At 43.5% G+C, this 20,964-nt stretch overlaps 1 protein-coding gene across 1 annotated transcript in view; it reads left to right on the plus strand.

Moving 5' to 3' along the window:
- The window catches only part of LOC308142065 (connector enhancer of kinase suppressor of ras 3-like), a 50,546-nt gene that overhangs the window by 1,907 nt on the left and 27,675 nt on the right, over window positions 1-20,964 (plus strand). The window contains exons 2-4 of the mRNA XM_080512364.1: window positions 13,221-13,384; window positions 18,193-18,395; window positions 19,786-19,873. Coding sequence (XP_080368490.1) covers window positions 13,221-13,384; window positions 18,193-18,395; window positions 19,786-19,873 — 455 coding nt within the window. The remainder of the gene's footprint in view (window positions 1-13,220; window positions 13,385-18,192; window positions 18,396-19,785; window positions 19,874-20,964) is intronic.

The following is a 20,964-nucleotide window of genomic DNA, read 5'->3' on the forward strand; positions in this document are numbered from 1 at the left end:
CCAACACGGACGGATACACCCAAGCTTACCTGCAGAGAGAAGCAGGACCATTCCCAAATAAGTTGGCAGTGTGAGTTCGTGTCTTGTTTTTGCTTTGAGCACTTTAAAATCTTCCAACTAGAGATTGAGCAAATCTTTTTTGAAAAGTTCCCCATTGGGAGCCGTTTTCAAATGGATGCATGTCAATGTAACTGACGTTTTTGTTTTTTGTTTTCACTTGAAAACATTGTCTTGTAAACGAGGCTTAAACCACTTTAAGAAATGCACATGTTCTACTCGTTTTCAAATGCAGTTCATGAATTTCAATAGATGTGGTTCGGAACTTGGCCTGAGCTTATCCCTGCTCCAACATTTCTGTGTTTAGGAAAAGCAGAGTCTGCAGTTATAACAGTTTCAGAAGTCAGCAGAGACTTTGCATTGTCCTGAGGGAATACTGCATGTTTCCTGGCCACAACATGCACACAAGTAACCGCTGACCTTGTTTGCCTTTCTGTACCAAAGCCAAGCAGCATCTAACTCAAAGAAAAATCCATGTCGACAGCGAGGTCGTGGCCCCATATTAAACGTTCCCTCTTCTGGCAAACATACTTGTTTGCAGAGTTGTTGTGTCTCTGTGTCACAGAAGTCAAATTACAATCTCGGGAACCGCTGCATGGAAAGCTCTTGCTCTCATGTGCCTCAGGTTGTTTTCTCCAGCAGGACAGGGACTGCTCTTGTGTATTGAGGCGCTCATTAATCACTTGTATTGTTTCGGTAGATCAAGCGGTGGTTGGTAGCTGCTGATTGCCCGTGAAAGGCCGTTTGATTCTCCCAGTTTAAACACAATTGTTTTTTTGTTTGAGAAGGGGAACTAGCCCGAAGTGCTTTTTTTCTCTCGCCACAAGGTCTGATCTTCCAGCTGGACCTGCGGTGTCGTGTGATCAGTATGCCATATGTCATGTGCTCAGTGAATTACCCCAGGGAGAAATGCATACTTTTCTTAAGATACAACAAGCCGTAATTCCAGCAATCTTCAGTATATTATGACACTTTTTGAATTTAGATTGGGGTTAGCTTTTAATGACTTTAATCCATTGACCCACATAATCGTGTTCACAAAGTCAAAAGTTTAGATCACGTGCTGCGAGTCATTTTCCAAATATAGCCCTGAATCCACATGGGCAACCTTCCAATTGAGAAGTGCTGGCAACGTTCAGAGCATGTTCAGCTCCATTTCTGTGAAATAGTTCTCCAAATGTACGTCTTTTTTTTAACTCCTACATTTGTCCACCTTGTAGTTACCGACAGTATGACTGCCAAGATTTAACAAGGTGTCCCAGACATTTAAATTTGTACTGCAAGTATCTGACTTGATGTCTTTTGTCTAATTCTTTAACAAGCCCAGACTCAATAGTTCAGTGCCCACTGGAAATCCTCCAGGATGTTATGCATTTGTGTGCCAGCTATTTAATTTCCGAATACCTGGATCTGGACTTTTATGAATGAGTTTTTATTAGGTCATCTCTAAAACTGTAGCTCTACTCATGAAAATATAGTTTTTGATGACTGTCTTGTTTGTGACCGTTAGTTTCAACCAGAATTGTGATTTGAGTAACACCAGTGGTGTTTGGGTGTGCATCTTCTGCCTTTTCGAGTCGCACCAAGGTGCCAAGAAAGCAATTAGCTTGTCAGGGAGGTGCCAAACATGTGCTGAACGTACTTTTGTCTTTGACCATGTCTGAGCCGGGAACAATAACATGGTTGTGTGTGATTCTGCACTCACACACATTAGACATACCGCGACCTCCTGCAGCCTTATCTGCAGAGATGATAGCAAGGTGTGAGCAACGATGGCTTTGGTGATGGATCCTTATCTGGAAGAGACTTCCCAAACTGAAGCGCAAAGGGACATTGTGCAGATGCCTCAGCCTTATTAAGTCATCCTTGGAGCTAGCTCTATCGGGCGAGTGCACTTCTATGTTTGGATAGCCCCAACAGACTTTATTAATCCATTTTAGATGATACTGTTGTCCCTTTGTGTAAGCATCCGGGGGAACAGATGTCAAATCTGTTTAAATACATTGTTTGAAACAGTTGCTTTCAAAGTATTTGAGGACGACCCCCACAAGGGGCCCCAACGGAAGCAACACTTCATCTAACTGGAAGCAACTTTTTTTTTTTTTTTTTTTAATTAACCTTCTTCTTTTGTAATTTACCAGTTTCCACTTTTTCAGTCATGCAACTCCTAAAGTCGACCTTTTTGTTGCATTGACAAGAAGATGGCCGTGTTACTTTTCCACAGAAAATGGCCTTTAGAGTTCAGGGGAAGTGCTGTAAGACGATTCCGCCCCAGGGAGCGGTTACTGAAAGGGGCCGCTATGGTTTCATCCCTGTCAGGCCTTCCGTGGCCTGTTTCTCACACGGCCTGTGCATCCTACCGTCGGAGAATGATGAGCTCCAACATATGGCACTTCTAGACTAATCATCAATCGTTAATGTGAGTGTTGTTGTCTAATGTTCGAGAGACACAGACGAAACAAAAGAGTGCATTTTGATCTGGATGAGGTTTTTCTCACAGTGACTCAGGCTTTAAAAAAAAAAAAATAGTGATCTTTTAAGGTGCATAATGCATAACAGGTCTGTGGGTTTTTTTTTTTTTTTTTCCTCAATTAAAAAAAACCCCCAAGGCCAGCTTGCATTGCATTTGTTCTCCTCGCAGTGCTCAGAAAGGAAAACACGGGCTGTGTCAGCCAACCTGGGCTCGACCAGTTTGCTTTTCATTCAAATCTAAAATGTGCATTGCAAATCTCCCAGATGATCTCAGCTTAGTAGGACCTGCAAGCCGTTTGGCCTCGGCCTGCCCTAAGAGCATTGGCCCGTGAGGTGCCATGCTAAAGTCACGGGAATGAAAGCTCCCGACTGAGGTGGCGTGCTGAGCGAGAGTGGAGCGAATACCAGAGTGTGCACTCTTGCACTGCGTTGTGTTGGCATGTCATCATTGTGCCTAAAAAACTCTTTTCTTGCCGTTGCTGGATTGAAGTCTCAAGTTGCAGGCAGCTCGAGGTTTATGCTTGTACGGTGATAAAAAAAAATAAAACTGTCTTTAAAGTGGAAAAAAAAAGGAAATGCATGACTGCGTTGTTAGTGCTATCAAAGCACTGCAAACGCACATACGCTCAAATAATCACCGAACATGAGAGGAATGCAGTAACTGTTGTGTTTTTTAATCTCCCACACCAAATGAGCAGCTCTGTTGAATGAGCAGTAAAAACAGGTCACACATGACCTTTGCGCATTTGGGCCCACCGGTTGCTTTTAAAGGATTTAAACCGCTGAAGCCTGGCGAGGTTGATGGTTCCCCCTCGCCGGGCCGAACAAAAACACACAGAAGCTCTTCCACCCTGCACCATGCCACCTGCTCACACTGTAATGGAGTGTAATGTCATTATGATTATGAAGTGAGCTGGAGCATTTTGAACAGTTCTCTACTTTTGGGTTCAGCCGGGCACTTTGGGCAGATGCCAGGTCCGAGTGTGTTCAGAACATGCCTGGACTCGTCCACATTTTCTCAGCCGTCCTCAGAGACTGCCTGAATTCCTGTCTCGTTGTTCTCACAGCTTAAACGTGCCGCCCCTTTAAGAAATGTATCTTCATGGTTATGCTTGAAAACTATTGGCTTATAACCAATTTGCAATTCATATTTGCATGATGTTTTGTATCACATTAATTCACCATTCGGGCTTCCTGTTGTGTGTTTTCACACACGTAGGCAACTCCTGTTTTCACTGGCTACATTAGGCAGCTATAATGGACCAGTCTTTGTTTTCACTGCCGCTATCAGTATGGCTGCGTATACCCTGAGTAGATGGATGAATGAAAGTAAAGCAAGAAAACAAGTGGAACTCCCATACTGCCTTTGTTTCTGTGTGTGGTTTTCCAATACTGCCCATAGCACACAGAGGTCCACATTATTGTCTTGTTGAAAGGTCATAAATCTGATAAGGAGACATGGTTGTGCTAAGCTTCTGTGTGCACTCACTTATCACAGCTTACAGTCGACGAGGGATTCCGCAGAAATTTCCACAAACGCAGTGAAATCACACAGGACTTCACAATATCTCTTTCATTTACTGCCCATTTTCCCTTGGACTTCCAAACCACATACACATATTTTTTAGCATACAAGTAACTTGTTGAACACTGGCAGGCTTTGTCAGACTGAAATTTGTCCTCTTGACCTACTGAACTCAAAATCATCTGCCGCTTTTATAGGGACTTCTGCCAACCTCGTGACATATTTCTGCTAATCTCGGCTAAAAACCACTGCACGTGTTTTTATAAAGACCTGCTTTGTTGTGTGAATTTTAAGCTTAATGCAGCATATAAAGGATATTGGAGCTATTGTGGGTTTGTGTGTTTGTTCAAGCTGGGAGTGGTGGCCTTTCTCTTTGAGAAAGCACGCTCGGGAGATTCAGTTGGCCATCACCTTTGTTTCTTCTGCAGCAGACACCTGGGAGAATGGTGTCACCCGCCCTTCACCTTTATGTGTGGCATCCTATTGGTTGTATTAACTTGTAACCTGTATTTGTCATCTAACGCGACACCACTGTCTCAATCTTAATCTGTGGTGACTGTGAGGGAGACCCACAGCAGGTGCCGGTAATACAACAAACAAACCTCACCTGCACATGGGCGTTGTGCAGCTTTCGTGGTGAGAAAACGCAGCCATGTGTGTGATTATGTGTGTATTTTATGAAGAATCCATCATCGGCCTTGGGAGCCGGATCACAGAAACCAGAAGGTGCGCAGTGTGACTGCAACACAACACGCCGTGTGTTTGTGTCTGCGTGCGTCAGAGGTACCCCGTCCCTGCCTGTGGGTGACACACTGGCATTCACTGCTTAGCTTTATTGAAAATGACTCACCCTCCCTCACCCTCGCCCCCTGGCAGACGTGGGAAACGGGATCCGCTGCCCCGCGGCCCGTCGGCTGTCTCGTCATATTGCGTAATTCATTCAGATGCTTGCCTTTGTCGCAATAAGAGAATTGTCGTCATTATGGACTTAAAGGGGAAATCCAGTGACTCTTTAATGACATCGTATACCTGCGTATGTTTTCTGTCAATTTTAATGATACTCTTAGTCCTTTTGACCTCGTCGACTCCTCCTCCTCTGACCCGGTCACAAGTCGGCTATAAATTGTTTGACTCTGATGCCCGCCTCCACCTCTGTGCCTCAAACACCCTCTCCATCATCCCCAACCTCTTTCCATTTCTCCCTTTTGCGATGGTAGCTTTCATTTTAGTTACACCCTATGCTGATCTTGTTTATAGTAATTGTGATTGGTGGGGGGGGGGGCACATTTTCACTGCCACAGCAAAATGCTCCAGAGGCAGGGGGGTTTTGTAGCCAGGAGAAAAACCAGGCTCACATTTGCGTGTGGACCGGCCAGGCTGGCGAAGGGACTGTCACCGTGCCAAGGCCAGAGATGGGACCCGCTGTCGGGTTTGATCGAGTAAATCCTCTGCTCAGCTTGGCATCAGACTCTTTCTTTCTGCTTTTTCAGCCAGGCTTTGTAACAAGATTTGAGGGGGGGGGGGGGGGGGGGGGGGGGGGAATTACCCTCTGGGAGATTTATGGCAATTAGCAGGTTCTTATCCAAAGATACTTATGGGGATCCACATTAGGAATGTAGCGGGCGCTACACTCAACCGCACCAGCCACCAGGGCAATATGCAGCTATGTCCCGGTTAATTAAAAGGCATGTTTTTGTTTGTCCATCACATTTCCTTTTAATGAAACCCTAATAACGCACCATCATAAAGCACCAAAATCACAATGGGTGCAAAGTTAAATTTGGCTCCGCTGGAAATATGCCCACATGCGGTGATCGGAGCACGACGAGCGCACAGTTCCCATGGCAGACGAAATGAGTGGGGATCATTTCCTCCCCCGAAACTTTGTTCATCTTTATTGTGGCTTCCATAGGCAGCTATTATGGTGCTGGTAAATTGGTCTGTAATCAGCATGCAGGGCCACCCTGATCATACACCACACATGTGATGGGAACCTACTAAGACTTGTTTGTATCTTGTGACTCTCACTTAGAACCCAGGTTTAATTTTACTACAGCACGTTGCACTGTTTAAAACAAAGAATAGATTCATTTTTGTTTTTTGTGTCTTGCTTTTGTTCCACTACTTCTTTCCATCTTTTTGTATCACTTTAGAAGGCCCAAAAGCCTTTCATTACTGTTTGTTCTAAAGGTAGTAATGTATAGGTTGTAACAAACTCAACTCTTTTGAAGTCCTGTTGACACAAAAACAGTCTGTGACTGCGGACGCCGCAGAGGGTGAGTGTCATTATTAATTTGTCTTTAAAACTGGAGAACGATAGAGGCTTCTCATGCTAGTGAATTAACCATTGTGCTTTTGTGAAGCACTTTCAAGACGCCAGGATTGCGATCATCTTGGGATACTTGGCCACTGCCGGAACCACAACAGTATGAATCTTGGAGGGGTCAGGAAAGATTTAATGTGTGGTGGGTGGAGAGACACCAGAGAGAGAATAGAGAGGAGGGGAAACTGTGCATTTTTGAGGTCTTTATTGCTTTCTTTGGGGAGTGTTTATGCAAGTGGTAACGAGCTACAGTGTAGGCCAGGCGACCAACTGACTGGAGAGTGATTAGTATTTATGTTGGCCTGAGAGGCTCCAGCTCAAACCCCACACTTACCTGCAGATACTATGTGTTTTCAGGAATTGTGTACGGGATTTAAAACTTGAACCGAAGTAGCTGTACTTTGATGTAGCGGTAAATCATTGTAATATGAATTAATCAAATAAACAATACAACTATGTTTGGATGAGTGTGTTTGGGGGAGGAGATATTTGATTGTTACCCATTCATTTTTTTCCCATGATAAAGGTGATGAAAATTGATCTCATGATATCGTGGTTATATACTAGCATGTGTCATGCTTATCTGTTGGTGACATTTACATATGGTTGGTTCACTTGGATGCTTAAGAATAGCCGATGTCACTGGAATGTAGATGAGCAGGTGAACAAGTACTTCATTCCAACCACATTGAAAATTTAAAATCGACTTTCCTCTACTTGTTTTTTCAGTTCTTCTTGAGCTGCATGGTGCAGATCTGTTTGTACATCACATCCATTAATGGCTGATGCTAGCTAAACCGATACTAAAATGTTTTGCCATTTGAGCGTTTGTTTTGCTTTCTTCCTGTAATTGTTACATACTCAGAATTGAGTCACTCCAAACTGGTGTCATTCAGTGGAAGCACGGCAAAATCATGGCAAAAGGTATGTTGCATGTTTGGTTATGAAAAGGTGTATACAGAGGTTGCCTGAACAGAAAGCAAACAAAAAACATCCAATGTTTCAGCTGCAAACTCGACCCATGTAACCAGTTTTTCAGATTCACATTTCCACACCCCTTAGCTTGAGCAACATCTCTGCTGGTTGCTGCAGGCTTGCAAAGACGCTCATTAATTATGGATCTTTTTTCGAGTTCCTCTTGCTCAGTCTTGTTTATCCTGTATCTTCTGACCAAAAGTCGTCATATATCAGGATCTGCTGCAGCCTCTCATAACCTCTTGACGTTCCTCAACTGACCTGCGGCGCCCAAAGCCCTGACCTCTCACTCCACTTACTCCAGTCAATATTAACTGAGCCGTCCACCGTCCCAACCCCCTCCAACACATTCAAACGTAGAAATCTGACAGGGTACCAGCCATGTCACTGGGGTGGATAAACTGAACCTCAGGGCTGGCACTCACCCTGGCTGATGTGCCTCACCCCCATGAACTGTGACCCCTCATCTCTCATCAGTCATCGTCCATCACCCTGTAAGAGACAGGGCTGCTTTTGTCTTGGCGTGGAGGGACCAGCCTCAGCTGCTTCTTTACTCATGTAGGAAGCCCTCTCAGGATGTGTCGCAGCCATTTTCTCCTTGTCAGGGTTTCAGATTAGCGTACATGAAATTAAACAGTCTTTGTCGGCTTATAGAAACAGTGATGAGATTTGAAAAATGGGTGGTGCAGGGTCATAGTCGGAGAGAGGAGGTTTGCATGTTTGAGCTCCACAACAAACCCTAATTCAGTTGTGACTATGATGCCATTGTCTTGAAATGTGAAACAGTATTGCAAATCTGCACCTGTTTTGGAGATTGTCAGACAGCTTCCTAACTGTGTCCTGTGCCCTGGAAAGACTGTTTCTATAAAGTCCACGGATGCGGACACAACAGGCACGACGAAGAGATGTGGAGCATCATTGTGCAACTCCTGTCCCCCGCTCCCACTGTGTGTACGGGCATTGTTGTTGTCCTGTGAAGTCATGCATTAGAGGATAGCTTAGCTGTAGCCGAGAGGAGCTTTTTCTTTCCTTTTTAATTACAGCACAGCCTGGTCTGACCAGAGACCATTGTGCCAGGGTGCTGCAAGTTCCCACAATGGGGCTGCTCAGTAGAGAACAATGAGTCAAATTCCTGACCGTTCCCCACAGGTTCAGAGGCCGGGCTGACAAATAAAGACAGTGGAGTTACAGTGGCTTTGCTATTCTACACCCAGTAGCTTTCCCAGTGGCCACCCCAGTGGGGATATTGGTTTGTGTGTGTCCCTGTTTGCGTCATCTCTTGTCTGTGTGTTTGTGTGTGAGAGTGTTACAGGGTGGCTGCAGCTCCCACTGGGAGCACAGGGAGGGGTTGAAAGATGGGGGAGGGAGTTTGTTTGGGTCTTTCTCTTGGAGGTGAAAGACTGTTCACTCTTTTGCTCGTGTAATCAAACCCCTGAGAACCAAATGTTGGTAGCCAAAAGCATGCAAGGGAATAACAAGATTAAAAAGTGACAAGGATTTTCCTGAATATGTAACGCAAAACCTTTTATAAGAACTTCATGTTCTCGCCTGTTTTGTTGTTTTTGTTACGTGTTGCACGAAGTGAAATTCATCCTGCGCCATCATATACTTTCTATAATGCCAGGCTGCTTCAGTTCTGTATGGATTGTCGAGATAAAGACGAGAATAACGCAACATTTGCTTTGAGGAAATATCATGTTTACATTGCCAAAAATGCATGCGCAGACAGCCTTTGTGTAGGCTGGAGGAGCTTGAAGGTATCCAACAGAGTCCACTTCCATTTGTGTTGTCCAGATTGTCCAGTTTTTTGCTTGTCCAGCTGTCCAGAAATATGCCCACTTGAGTGTGTTTATCTATACTCAAATGGTTGGTAACCTGCGCTGCACGTAATTACTGTTTACTGTAATTAAGAGGGTGGGTGGTAAGAAGGACCCCACACTGGACAACAGATGCATTTGGAGATGCACTGCTTCCTTCTGGCAAAGGTCAGAGAAGCAAGTAGTCAAATAGTTGCAGATCCAGGATTTCTAGAGGGAGTCTCAAAACTGCAAGATCAGGAACTTGATACATCTGTGCAATTATATGAAGAACGCCTTCATCTTTTGGAGAAGAAAGAAAACCGTAGGTCGTGCACAAGAGCAATCTGGAGCTGCATTTTGTTTTCCACAATCAGTCAACATGTCGAATGTGTTCACGTTAAAACCTTTCAAACCTGATGATGGACAAGCTGTGTGCTTTAGATGTTTACTTTCACAATCCAGTTTCAGGCTTGTGTAGATCTTAACGAGTGTCCATTTTTAGTGCAACCAATTTTACCTGGACCGCAATAGTTTTCCTTTTAAGAATCAGGAACCTTTTAACCTTTCTCATCAAATTAGTTTTTACCAGTAAGCTCTACATTGTTAAAAATAAAAAAAGTGTCATTGTAGTGTTTGCCTTACATGTACAAACGTAATCTTCTACCACAACTCCATCTCAATGGAACCACTGAGGTAAGGCCATCGCTCTCCAACTGTGCCACAACACACCAACTCAACCAATGAGTTGCTATCTAACAACAGATCCTTCTGAAACTTGTTGCCCCCTACCATTATGGTGATGAATTACTTTGGGGCAAATGCAACTGTGGTTTCCCTACATCAATGGCATTTACACAATAGGTGGCCATTTGTATTGGCAGAGAAACAAACACTAGACTTTAGAGAATATTATTCTAAGTTATGACAAAGTGAGTCTATCACCATTTCGAAGTCTGAAATCCCCCCAAAATACTATTTGTATTTATGAAATGATTTATTGTATCTTTTAATACATCTTCTAATTACTATGTCTACTAATATTCTTATTCAGTAGTTGTCCGTACTAAAACTGCACATTTTCAATGGTCAATCAATACCTCTTGGAACAGTTTATTGTGAATGTATGAACTGCTCACCCAAATTCATCTGCAAACTTGATAATTGCTATTTAACTTGTGCTATATAAGTACTGTTTATCGCTTATATTGACACTAAACTTCAGACTGCTCTGACCAAGTTTGTAATCAGAATGAACTTATTGGGGCCAATAAAAGTTTTTCCAGCTTGCTGACAGTGCAGCTGAGACCGGTGCTGCGTGCCTTCGCCTCCGCTTCACAGCTACACCCACTTGCTCTGGTCTGAGGACATTTGCCAAGCGGTTCACAGAGACCATAAAACTCTAAAGCGTTTCATCCTGCACAGGCTTTTGAAAAGCGTTCACGCAGTCCTCCCCTCGCTCTCCCCTTCCCCTTCACTCAATTCACAGCAAAGTGACACTCTATCTCTTTTACTGGTTGCTCTGCCCTTAATGAAAATTGATAGTCTCACACACACACACATGCACACAACCTGGCAGCTATTGATCAGGGTGCAATAAATGTTTTAGTAGCCACACTGTAAGGACACCCCCACTGTAAGGACCCCCCCCCCCCCCCCCCCCTTTTCTTTAATTTAGAAGGTGTCAGTAGTTGGATACAGGGGGACCAATTGGTGTGTTCCACTTTGGTCCCCTGGGATTCGTGGGAAGCCACTGCGTTTCGCTCTGCAGTGTGCGTTTAGCATTCAGTCATTGAGTAGGTGTGTAAAAGTGTGAGCTCTATCTTGAGACAATCAAACAGTTTCTTCAAAGCTAACGTAGATCATCGTAGAACTCTCTGATGTCGGACATTTTGATCAGAGATACTGTGGAAGGGGAGGAAACCCTAGAATGAAAGTGAAAATTGCCTAAAGGAGAGGATAGGCTGTCGTTCATCAATTCACATGACACAGACAGTCCTCCCACCAATTCTGTCCAGACTGGTTAATAATATGTCCTTCCTTTTGTGGGTTTTGAACAATCGAGCTACTGAAAGAAAAAAGAAAAAGACGTCACACAATTGAAGGCCCTCCAAGTCTTATTGTAGCTTAAACCACAACTTTCCCTCACTGGTGGTGAGGATGGTGGTACAATTCCACAGGAAATTCCACAGGAAATGCCTTTTTAACCCCCCCCCGACCTCTCCAAATCCTAAGTCTTTGTTTTCATCTAATCGCATTAAGTGACTTGCCCAGTGTTTGTATTTGGCTTGTGTTCATGTGCTTGTGGGCTCAGGCCAGCTCTCAGCCCCCTTCTTACAATCTGAAGTGAATTCCCCGGCTGAATCGCGGCCAGCCGGGGGTTAAGCTTACAAATCTCTGAAGACTTGCCGAACAATTAGCATACCAAAGAATGAGAAAAATGTCAGGAGCCTAACTGGACTTGACTCATGTGAAGGCTAATGGTTAACACGTCCTGATGGCTTTCGCCTTCGATAAGCTGGAGATGACTTGCGCTCACACATACACTACATCTTCTCAAGGATTGGAAATACTGTACTGAATGAACTTTGATGCCATTATGGGTTTTTAAAGGCTCATATAAGGACATATACTTGCGTTAAGACTCTTGAAAACTCAAAGCACAAATGTATAAATTTGCTCTTTAAAATACTCCCAAAAACTTTTGAATCATTTTCAGATACTTTCAAGCTCTGCCCAAGCACAGTATTGAAGAATGTGTGCAGTGTATATTGAGTGAAGCAGCCACAAAAAAAAAAAAAAACGACTTCCAGCAGTTGACACGCAACTGGCATATTTACCTGTCGCAGGTGCACGTGTCTGAGTCACCGGATTTTGATTCATGTGTGGTTAAACTGTGACTGGCGAATGAAAGTATGTTTTACAACTCATCCCGCCCACACCTCACTTGTTGTGAGCAGCACAAAGACAAAAGGAGAGAATATTTGAACGTGAATCACACAAACCCGTTTTGAAATTTTGCAAGAAAAACACCTGAGAGGTGATGTGTTTTTTCCAGGTCAGTTTACGTTTGCAATGTCTGATGCATTCAATGTAGTCTTAGACTACCATATTAAAAACAACTGAATTAACCATCGAATGCACCCTTGACGCTCTCGATTTTATAAAGGAGCATGCGCTGAGGTTACATGAAGCTGAAGAGTCTGACTTTTAGCAGTTTTAACGTCATGCTGAAAGTGGATATACTGAGGAGTTGTGTGTGTGGTGTGGTCTGAAAGAGTTGGGGTGTCTTGCAGCTGACAGGTCTGTTAGCCATACAGGGCACAGGGCCATGTATCTGCAGCTGCTCCCTCTCTGTACGTTCTTTGATGGGGAGAGACTTGGTGTTTGCCTCCACACCCTGACCTAGACAAACACAGACACACACACACACACACACACACACACACACACACACACACACACACACACACACACACACACACAGACACAGGCTCATTTTTCCCCCTTTTGTTTTCTCGGCATTACACCGTTATCCACCGGGAGAAACGCGACATGCATAGGAAGAGTACTGCGAAACACAGAATATAAGTCAGTCCTATTAGAAGTTGCGGTGCTTTATGGTTTCCTATGTATTGTGTGACTCGCTTCCTGGTTCGTTCACTGGCCACAGCAGTTGTTGGCGTAACGGTCCGACTCGTTTGTTTTTGAAGCTCCAAATAGCAGCCAGGGTGGGGGGGGGGGGGGTGAGGGGGCCTCTTACACTGGCACATTTATTGCAAACACCCACACCCACATACGTTATCCATGTGCACACACACACCAATGCACAAGTATAGCAATCCATTGTTTAACCATCCCAACAGACTCGCAGGTCTTAACCGTTTCTCTGTTTATACTGTGTTTATCTCGCCGAGATAGCCGTCCCACCTGTTCCTTATCTGCACTTTGCACACACATGCTAATAAACCTCACAATACCGAGCGACACTGTTTTTGCTTTGCACCGGGGGTAAAGAAGCTATTTTAAGATTCCTTCAATTCTGCTTTCTCTTTCCCATGTGCATGTCTAGGTTTGGATGACAGCTTGCAGCAGTACGTCAGCAACTTCGAGCGGGAGAAAATCAGCGGGGAGCAGCTGCTGAAGATCACCCATCAAGACCTGGAGGAGCTCGGCGTGGCCAGGATCGGACACCAGGAGCTGGTGCTGGAGGCCGTCGATCTGCTCTGTGCGCTGGTCAGTAGATCCAAGTCGATCCTCCAAGTTCCTGACTTGGATCACATTTTTTTCCAGGAAAAAAAACAAACAAAACAACACTTCTTCTCGATGTTGCTGTGTTTCATTCACACGAAAACTGTGACTTAATCCTCACAGGCAAACCTGGAGCAGGGTTGTACGTAAAAGTCATTGAAATTCTTTTAAAAAAAAACGTCTCCGCAAAATTGCTACGGCCTTATGAATATACATATCGCCAAAAATGTCAAAAGTACGAAAATCTGAGAAAAATGACTAAATAAGCAACAAACAAATACCAAAACTATAAAGACATCAACATCATTAAATGTTTAGTTTTATCACGAAAAACTTCCTTATCACCATTATCACACATTGCATGTTCAACTAATGTTGTGCAGCCCTGATGAACAGTGTCGATGACATCATAAGACACTTTACCCGGCCATCCTGAAGACAAAACTCCAGGTCAATGCTGCCTCAAGTTAACCTTGGAAATACAGATCAAAAGAGGACTGGTTTTTGATTATTCCTGTTCTACAACGCCAGAGAACAAGTTGGAATTTGGAGGTTCCGAGGCAGCTGGAAATCAACGACGTTCCTGTGGTCGTTAACCCCCACCCCCTCCCCCTCTTACGCTCAGCATCCACATTCCCTTCAAAACCCAAGTGCAGTTTCTGGTTCGGCAGCTAAAGGAGTCAGCGATGCAGAAGGGTCTCATAATTTCCCACACAGCTCAGCGGGGTGCCGAGGCACACGAAGAGCTGAAGAGCAGCAGTGTCACTCAGAAGATGAAGCGATTGGTCCAGAGGGGCCTTGGGCTCTTTTTGGCGGTTTGAAGCTGGGTCATTATTTGATGTAGGTAATAGTAGTTATCATGAAGAGAAGAGTGGCTGTTTGATTTACAGATAAGCAGGTATTTGTCTTTGCACACATCGGAAACCTACAGCTGTGTTTGTTTTTTGGTCTCAAACGTAGATAAATAGAAATATCATACAGTTGGGCTCATTGTTCCTGCCACACCCGCCTCCCTCTTTGTTTCGAGAGTTTGGATCCTATTAGTCACTTTGGGAGAGAGTTCACCCGCTGTCCATCGACACAGCTTCCAGACGAACCTCCAGCAAAAATGTGTCTCACTTGAAATTGCCGGCAGGAGAAGAGTGAATAAAAGCATCCATGCTCCAACTGAAGGAGAACCAGGTTTTTCTCGCACATGGGATTGATTTGGAAGTTTTATCACTTCCCGTGCCATAAAAGCCTCAGATTATGGTCCCTGCGTTTTTGATCAGTGTCAGCAGTTCTGTCTTCTTTGTACTCCCTTAAAAATGCTTTACGTTAATCGTTTGGGGTGAAAAATAACCCCGCCACAAAGAGAAGTTCAAGGTTCAATCCATTGCTGCATCAGTCTGATTCCACTCTGGTGCTGAACTGCTCTCGGTCGCATCGGTTTAGATCTGCTATTTTACCTCCTGTCGCTGTCACGAACGTGCGTCAGGTTTTGGATCTTGGTTACGACAGGAGTAAGGCCAGTCACATCTATAGTCAAGTTTCAATAATATGCTGCTGTGATGAACCTCCTCAGAGGGAGCAGCGAAACGGACATTAATGTCTGTAAAGAATTTCCAAAGATTACATCTGATTAATGAAGCCTAACCTGTCTGTGTGCGCGTACATGGCATGAGCATCAAAAAGCAAGTTTCCAAGCCCTGGTAGTGCTTCATAATAATCTGCCATTTGTTAGACCCCTCCCCATCCTTAAATGTCTGTTTCAATTTGACATACTTTAAGTATGTCAAATTTAACTTTATCTTTTTGAATATATTTGTAATTTACTAAGAAAGTGGACTGAGAGCAGACTGAACAGGCTAGAGCTTGCTGGTTATCTAACATAATAACGGGGACATTGACTAAATAAAATTTTGATTTCAGATATTTAAAATCCAGAAATAATCTAATGTATATTTAAAATCCAGATATGACACATATATATTCTTATCATCCATCGATCCTGGGTCCTTTTCTGGGAAAGGAAATGCCTGTTAACTGGATGATATGGTTGAAGTAAAGCTTTTCTTTATAAATTACTAAGGCTCAATCCTCATTAGGGTAAAACGGAGTGACTGGCTTCTTTTTTCTAAGATTAAAATATGTCTAGAGTTGTTTTTAATCTTTCTGATTTAGATTAGTGTTTTTTAACTGCTATATTATTTTGATTAAAACTTTCTAATTGAGCTTTATTCAATATTTTGTCGTAAAAATCCCTATGATTTCAACAGGCACTTTCAGTGCTCGGACCCTAATAATGTGCAGGTTGAACTAAAGCCAAGGAATACATGTTGCATTCATCCCGATACGTTTGACTTTTTGTCTCATAATTTAAAAAGAATAAAACTGTCCTCATCAATCTGCCTTATTCTGGACATGCAGGCAATGAAATGGACACATGGAAACACTTGGCACGTGTATGTTGCTTTCTTTGTTTTGATAGATTTACTCAACATGGACTTTACACCATATGCTGCATCCATTCAACCGTATCCTCTTTATTTTACTGTCGCGATAATGGGGCCCAGACTTTTGCTCACTCTGAGAACCGTTATCATTGAAGCGTTGAAATGTTAAGTTCCCTCGACAGTGAATTACAAGCTGTTGACACGGTGTGCTGTAACCACGCCTCTTTTCTCCAAGAATTCTGGACCTTCCACCTCTTGTTGCAGCACCGCAGCTAAATGTTTGTTCTCCGTTTTGGATTTCCTCATTAAGAAAGATGCCTTAGCCTTCCACAAGTCCCTTGGGAGGAAACTGGGCCCCCAATTCAATTAGCTTTTACTGAAGCAGGGTCATTGCTGCTGACGGAAGTTGCCCCCCCCCCCCCCCCCCCCCACACACACACACACTCCACCCACCTTTATCTGCCCTTTTATTTACTGTGCGGCCAGAGACTTCCTGTCTTTGCAGCCACAGTCATTGTTGCCGATCCTTAGCTTTGCTCTTGATTTTCAAGTGTTTCTGCATGTGCACCAACCGTTACGGGTTCGCCTTATCATGCCGCAAAGACCTATTAGCAGCTTGTAAACCTGCATCAAGTTGACTGATGGCCAAGCGTTCAGCCCACACAACCCTGAAGGAGACATCCATACTCGTGCTTTTCTTCCATCTGAACGCTACCAAGGCCAAGCTGCCGTCACGGGACAGAAGAAAAAAAGAAGAAAAACAACCTTTCAATTAATTTTACTCGACTCCTCTCCTTGATGGCTTCTGCAGACTTGCCGCTGAAATCCAACTCTTCTTTATTTGTGCTCCAGCGACCCAGGCTGCCACCACCACCTTCTGATGCTCGCAAGCATTAGCTGAAGCCAATAACCATTGAGTTTTCAGTGTATTACAGATTATCTGATCTCATAATGGGCTGCATTGCTGCTGTAGATGCCTTTTTTTTTGTAATTATTCCTCAAGGGGATTGTATCATGTAACACTCAAACTTTGATGGCACACTCCCCGTCTGGGCTAAAGACATTTCTAATTTTTATAGAGACGTTAGCTCTATAATGTCCCAGGAGAGAAGAGGAAGTGCTGTGTTATTTTGGCCGTTCTCCAGTCCTCCTGAGGGCACTTGCACCAGTGTACAGTTCTAGAACGTCACAGAGTCCCAGCTACATCGCACAGACAAAAGAAATCTGCTGTCTTGATTCCAGATTAACTCCATGCCTCTAAAAAAAAAAAAGGGACTGAATGAACACAGAGAACGTATACGTGATTGAAACAGCAGATTTTTCGCTCCACCATGGTTTCTTGCTCCACTGGCCAAGTGGGACAAAAGCTCGCTGGACATCTGTGGGCCAGTCAGAGTGTGATCAGCCTGCTAATGACAAAGCCAGAGGAGAAGTTTGATCTCGACCAAGTGCTATTATTTTACTCTCGATATATGATTTCTTTCCATTCTAACTGTTTGTAACTATGTTTTAGCACTTCCAAGTGGAGCTGCCTGTAGCGACTGTGTGATTATTCCACTCTTTCTTTATGACTGAAATATTTTCTGTTTTTTTTTTTTCTTTCTTTTTTTAAGTTCGAGCACATGTTGGAGAACAGCAGTGGAATAAAAGGAGACACTAACCACTTGCAGATCTCCCCTTTGGTTGCCAGACACGTGCTCTTTTATTCTTTGCAAAGCATATTTAGCTACTGGCACGTCGTACGTCGAGCGGCATCGCTGGCAACGATGCAACAACCCTGTAAGCTGATATTCACGATTACAGACGGCAGGCTGCCTTTCGTCAGCTCACCTATAGCCTTAATGCAGTCTTATTTTTTTGAAGTGACGACTCTGCAGACTTCACAACGAGTTAGTATCTTCCTATCCTCAAGGATAACGTGCGCACCCCGTTGCAGGCGTACTGGACTCGGTGATCCGTGCGAACACTTTGCATGACTTCTTATGTGGATAACTTAAATAACGAAGTGGAATGCAAAAGCAGGAAACAACTTGGACTCAGGAATGCAGACTTTGCTCCGCTTGATAGGGCTCAGGTGATGGCACGTGCGCGTCCTATTTGCACGCACAAGAAGCAGTCGGGAGTCTGAAGAGGGAATTTCACACCCATGATGTCCTCAGAGAAAAGTGCATCTAAATTATATCTGTCAGGTAAATGATTGGACAGGAAACAACAAGTTTTTCCTGAGGGGAAAAGCTCAACCACATACCTTCCAGGTCTAGACGATCCTTCATAGCCAAGTTTGTGGGAATTGTTTTGCTTTTTTTTTTTTTTTTCTTCCTCCATTCTTATCTGTTTTATATTTATGGACTGTTTCAGAACTATGGAGTGGAGACGGACAACTTGAAGAATCTGGTTGTGAGGATGAGAGCTGCTACCAACAGTCTCCACATGGCCACGGCTGACCGCAGGAAAAGCCCCGCGTACGACGGAAGCACTTCGCGCAAGCCACCCAACGACTTCCTCACGTCTGTGGTGGAGCTGATCGGCGCCGCGAAGAGCCTCCTGGCCTGGCTCGACAGGTAAAGATCACCAGATCACAACACGGTGTCGCCAGTTTAACAGGTTTAACAGTTTAAACTCCATTAGTACACAACAGCACGTGTAACTAGTTAAACATTCATAACAACTTCACCTGACTTGATGTATGACTTTTTATGTCTGTGATGGTGGGAAATAAGTCTTCCACACAACGGCAGGAAACTGGATTTTATCATGAAACTTAAACTTTTAATCTTATCTCAAGAAACTTTAGCTCTATAAAACATGAAATAAAACTACGAAATTTGATATGATATGAAAATATTTGTGTTATATTGTGGCGGCTGTTGGGATTCATGCCTCTGACCCAGTAGGATGATGGGAAAAGGGGCGTAGTTTTAGCGCTCCCGCGCCTGGGCTGTTGCCATACTGTTTAGTTGAGTTTTAGCGGTTGCTAAATAAAGACGAGTTCCTACCTTCAGCTCAGACTCATCCTTCGTCCCTCAGTTGTATTGTATTGTAGCTAAATTCTTGCATAATTGTTCACATTTTTTACAACTTTTCTTGCCCTGTTTAATTGCTGCGGTCACTTGGTGAGCACAACTTGTCAAAAGTAATGTGATTTGTAAAATCAAAGTGACAACGTAAATAGCTATTCCATCAGTTTCATCAATTGAACATAATTGGAACTCCAAAAATGTTGATAATGATAGATCATTTTGCCTTATTTAAATTTTTCATCATCTAAACATGGTCAATTAAATGATTTTTCATCCAATCTCGCTGTATGTTAACATTTTTACATACACTAAAGCATTAGTTTGACAGTAAGGAGAAAATAAAGACAGAATGTTGTGTTGATGAATATAAAGATTAAAATGTGTAGAGTTTCAAATATCAGGAATAAAGTTAGAGAATAGATTGTTTCATTGCAGCAGCAGGATGAATAAAGAGGTCAAGGGTATACTTTGACAGAATAATTTTTTCATGATGAGAAAATCACTTTTGTTCAAAGAAAAGGTTTTCTATGATGCAAATTAAAACTATTGTTGGGTGCAACATTTGCAGATGATTTATGAAGACTTAGCGGATATTTCAATATAAAAACATCAAACGACGTTTAAAAATTAATGTTGAAAATTAATTAAAAAAAATCTGAAAATGGTATCTCCAGTTTATATCAAATTAGTAACAAAGGGTTTCATACCTACAATTTAATCTATCAAGTGCTGAGATCGTCAGTGTTTCTGTCAGATACAGAGAGGTAAGAAAAATGGAATAAAATGGCATCAGAAGAGCAACATTCTTTGGTTATAACCAAATCTGTGCATGTCCACTCAGTCAAACGGAGTAATCTGAGCAAATTCAGATCTCTCCGGTCCATCACTCCATTTACAATCTTCTCCCTTTCTTCTCTTTGTCTCCTCGCAGGACGCCTCTTACAGGGATCAGTGACTTCACAACCACCAAGAACAAGATCATTCAGCTGTGCCTGGAGCTCACCACCACAGTTCAACAGGTCTGCACGCCAGTTAGCTCCACAGTGGCAGGCACACACACACACACACACACACACACACACACACACACACACACACACACACACACACACACACACACACACACACACACACACACACACACACACACACACACACACACACACACACACACACACACACACACACACACACACACACACACACACACACACTCTCACACAGACACAAGCTTTTTCCACCGAGCACAACCCGTGGGCACAGACAAGTGTGGAAGAGGAGCGTTCTGGGAAATGTGGTCTGGCAGCCATGATGCGTGCCTGAAGCCAGCAGTCTGAGCACATTATTGCAAACACAGGAGTTTTTCTGAGACAATCCCGCCGCCCCCCCGCCGGCTAATGAGCGTACCCCCTTGGTGCGGGGACGTTTAATAGTAAACGTCGCTTTTGTGTTTGCCGGTTTTATAGGGAGGAAAAAAGCTACTAGTGTTCTTCGTATAGGTGGCTGCCAACAGTCCCGAGGCTGCTGCTGCTGTCCTCCCTCCGCCATGTGGTTCCTGTTTTTGCATCTCCAAAATGATCATGGTGGGAGACCAAACTGTCTGAAAAGCAGCTCCTGCATGTCGTTTTGATTCAGGACTGAGGAGGTGGAGCATGTTTTTTGCCAGAAAGACGGCCAACGGTTACAAATACATTATAAAATCTCTTCTTAAAAAAATTGATAAACTGGAATTGTTTACAAGTAGCAACTCAAAAATGTTCAAACTATCAGCATAGATTGGTACATGGCGTAAACTCTACCGAAGCACATTTAGCTGCTTTTAAAAATACTAAAACGCACAAGCACAAGAGTGTTTCTCCAGCATTGCATCATCAAGCAGTTTACCAGGCTGCTTCTCTTACTTTCGTTCAGCCAGTGGTGTTTGCGTATTCCTTTTTCTTGACATGACAGTTGGTGAGTCGCCTTTTGGTCCACTTTCAGTCTCATTAAATTACATGAACAACCTCTCCCTCCTTAAGTGTTGACGATGGCCATCGTGTCCAGTAAAGAAAACTAAGTCGCTCTCCACTGCCAGTGAAAGTGACTACCGAGACTGCAGGTGTCATTTTTA

Source organism: Blennius ocellaris (assembly GCF_963422515.1).
Source record: "Blennius ocellaris genome assembly, chromosome: 17".
In the NCBI taxonomy this organism is placed as follows: domain Eukaryota; kingdom Metazoa; phylum Chordata; class Actinopteri; order Blenniiformes; family Blenniidae; genus Blennius; species Blennius ocellaris.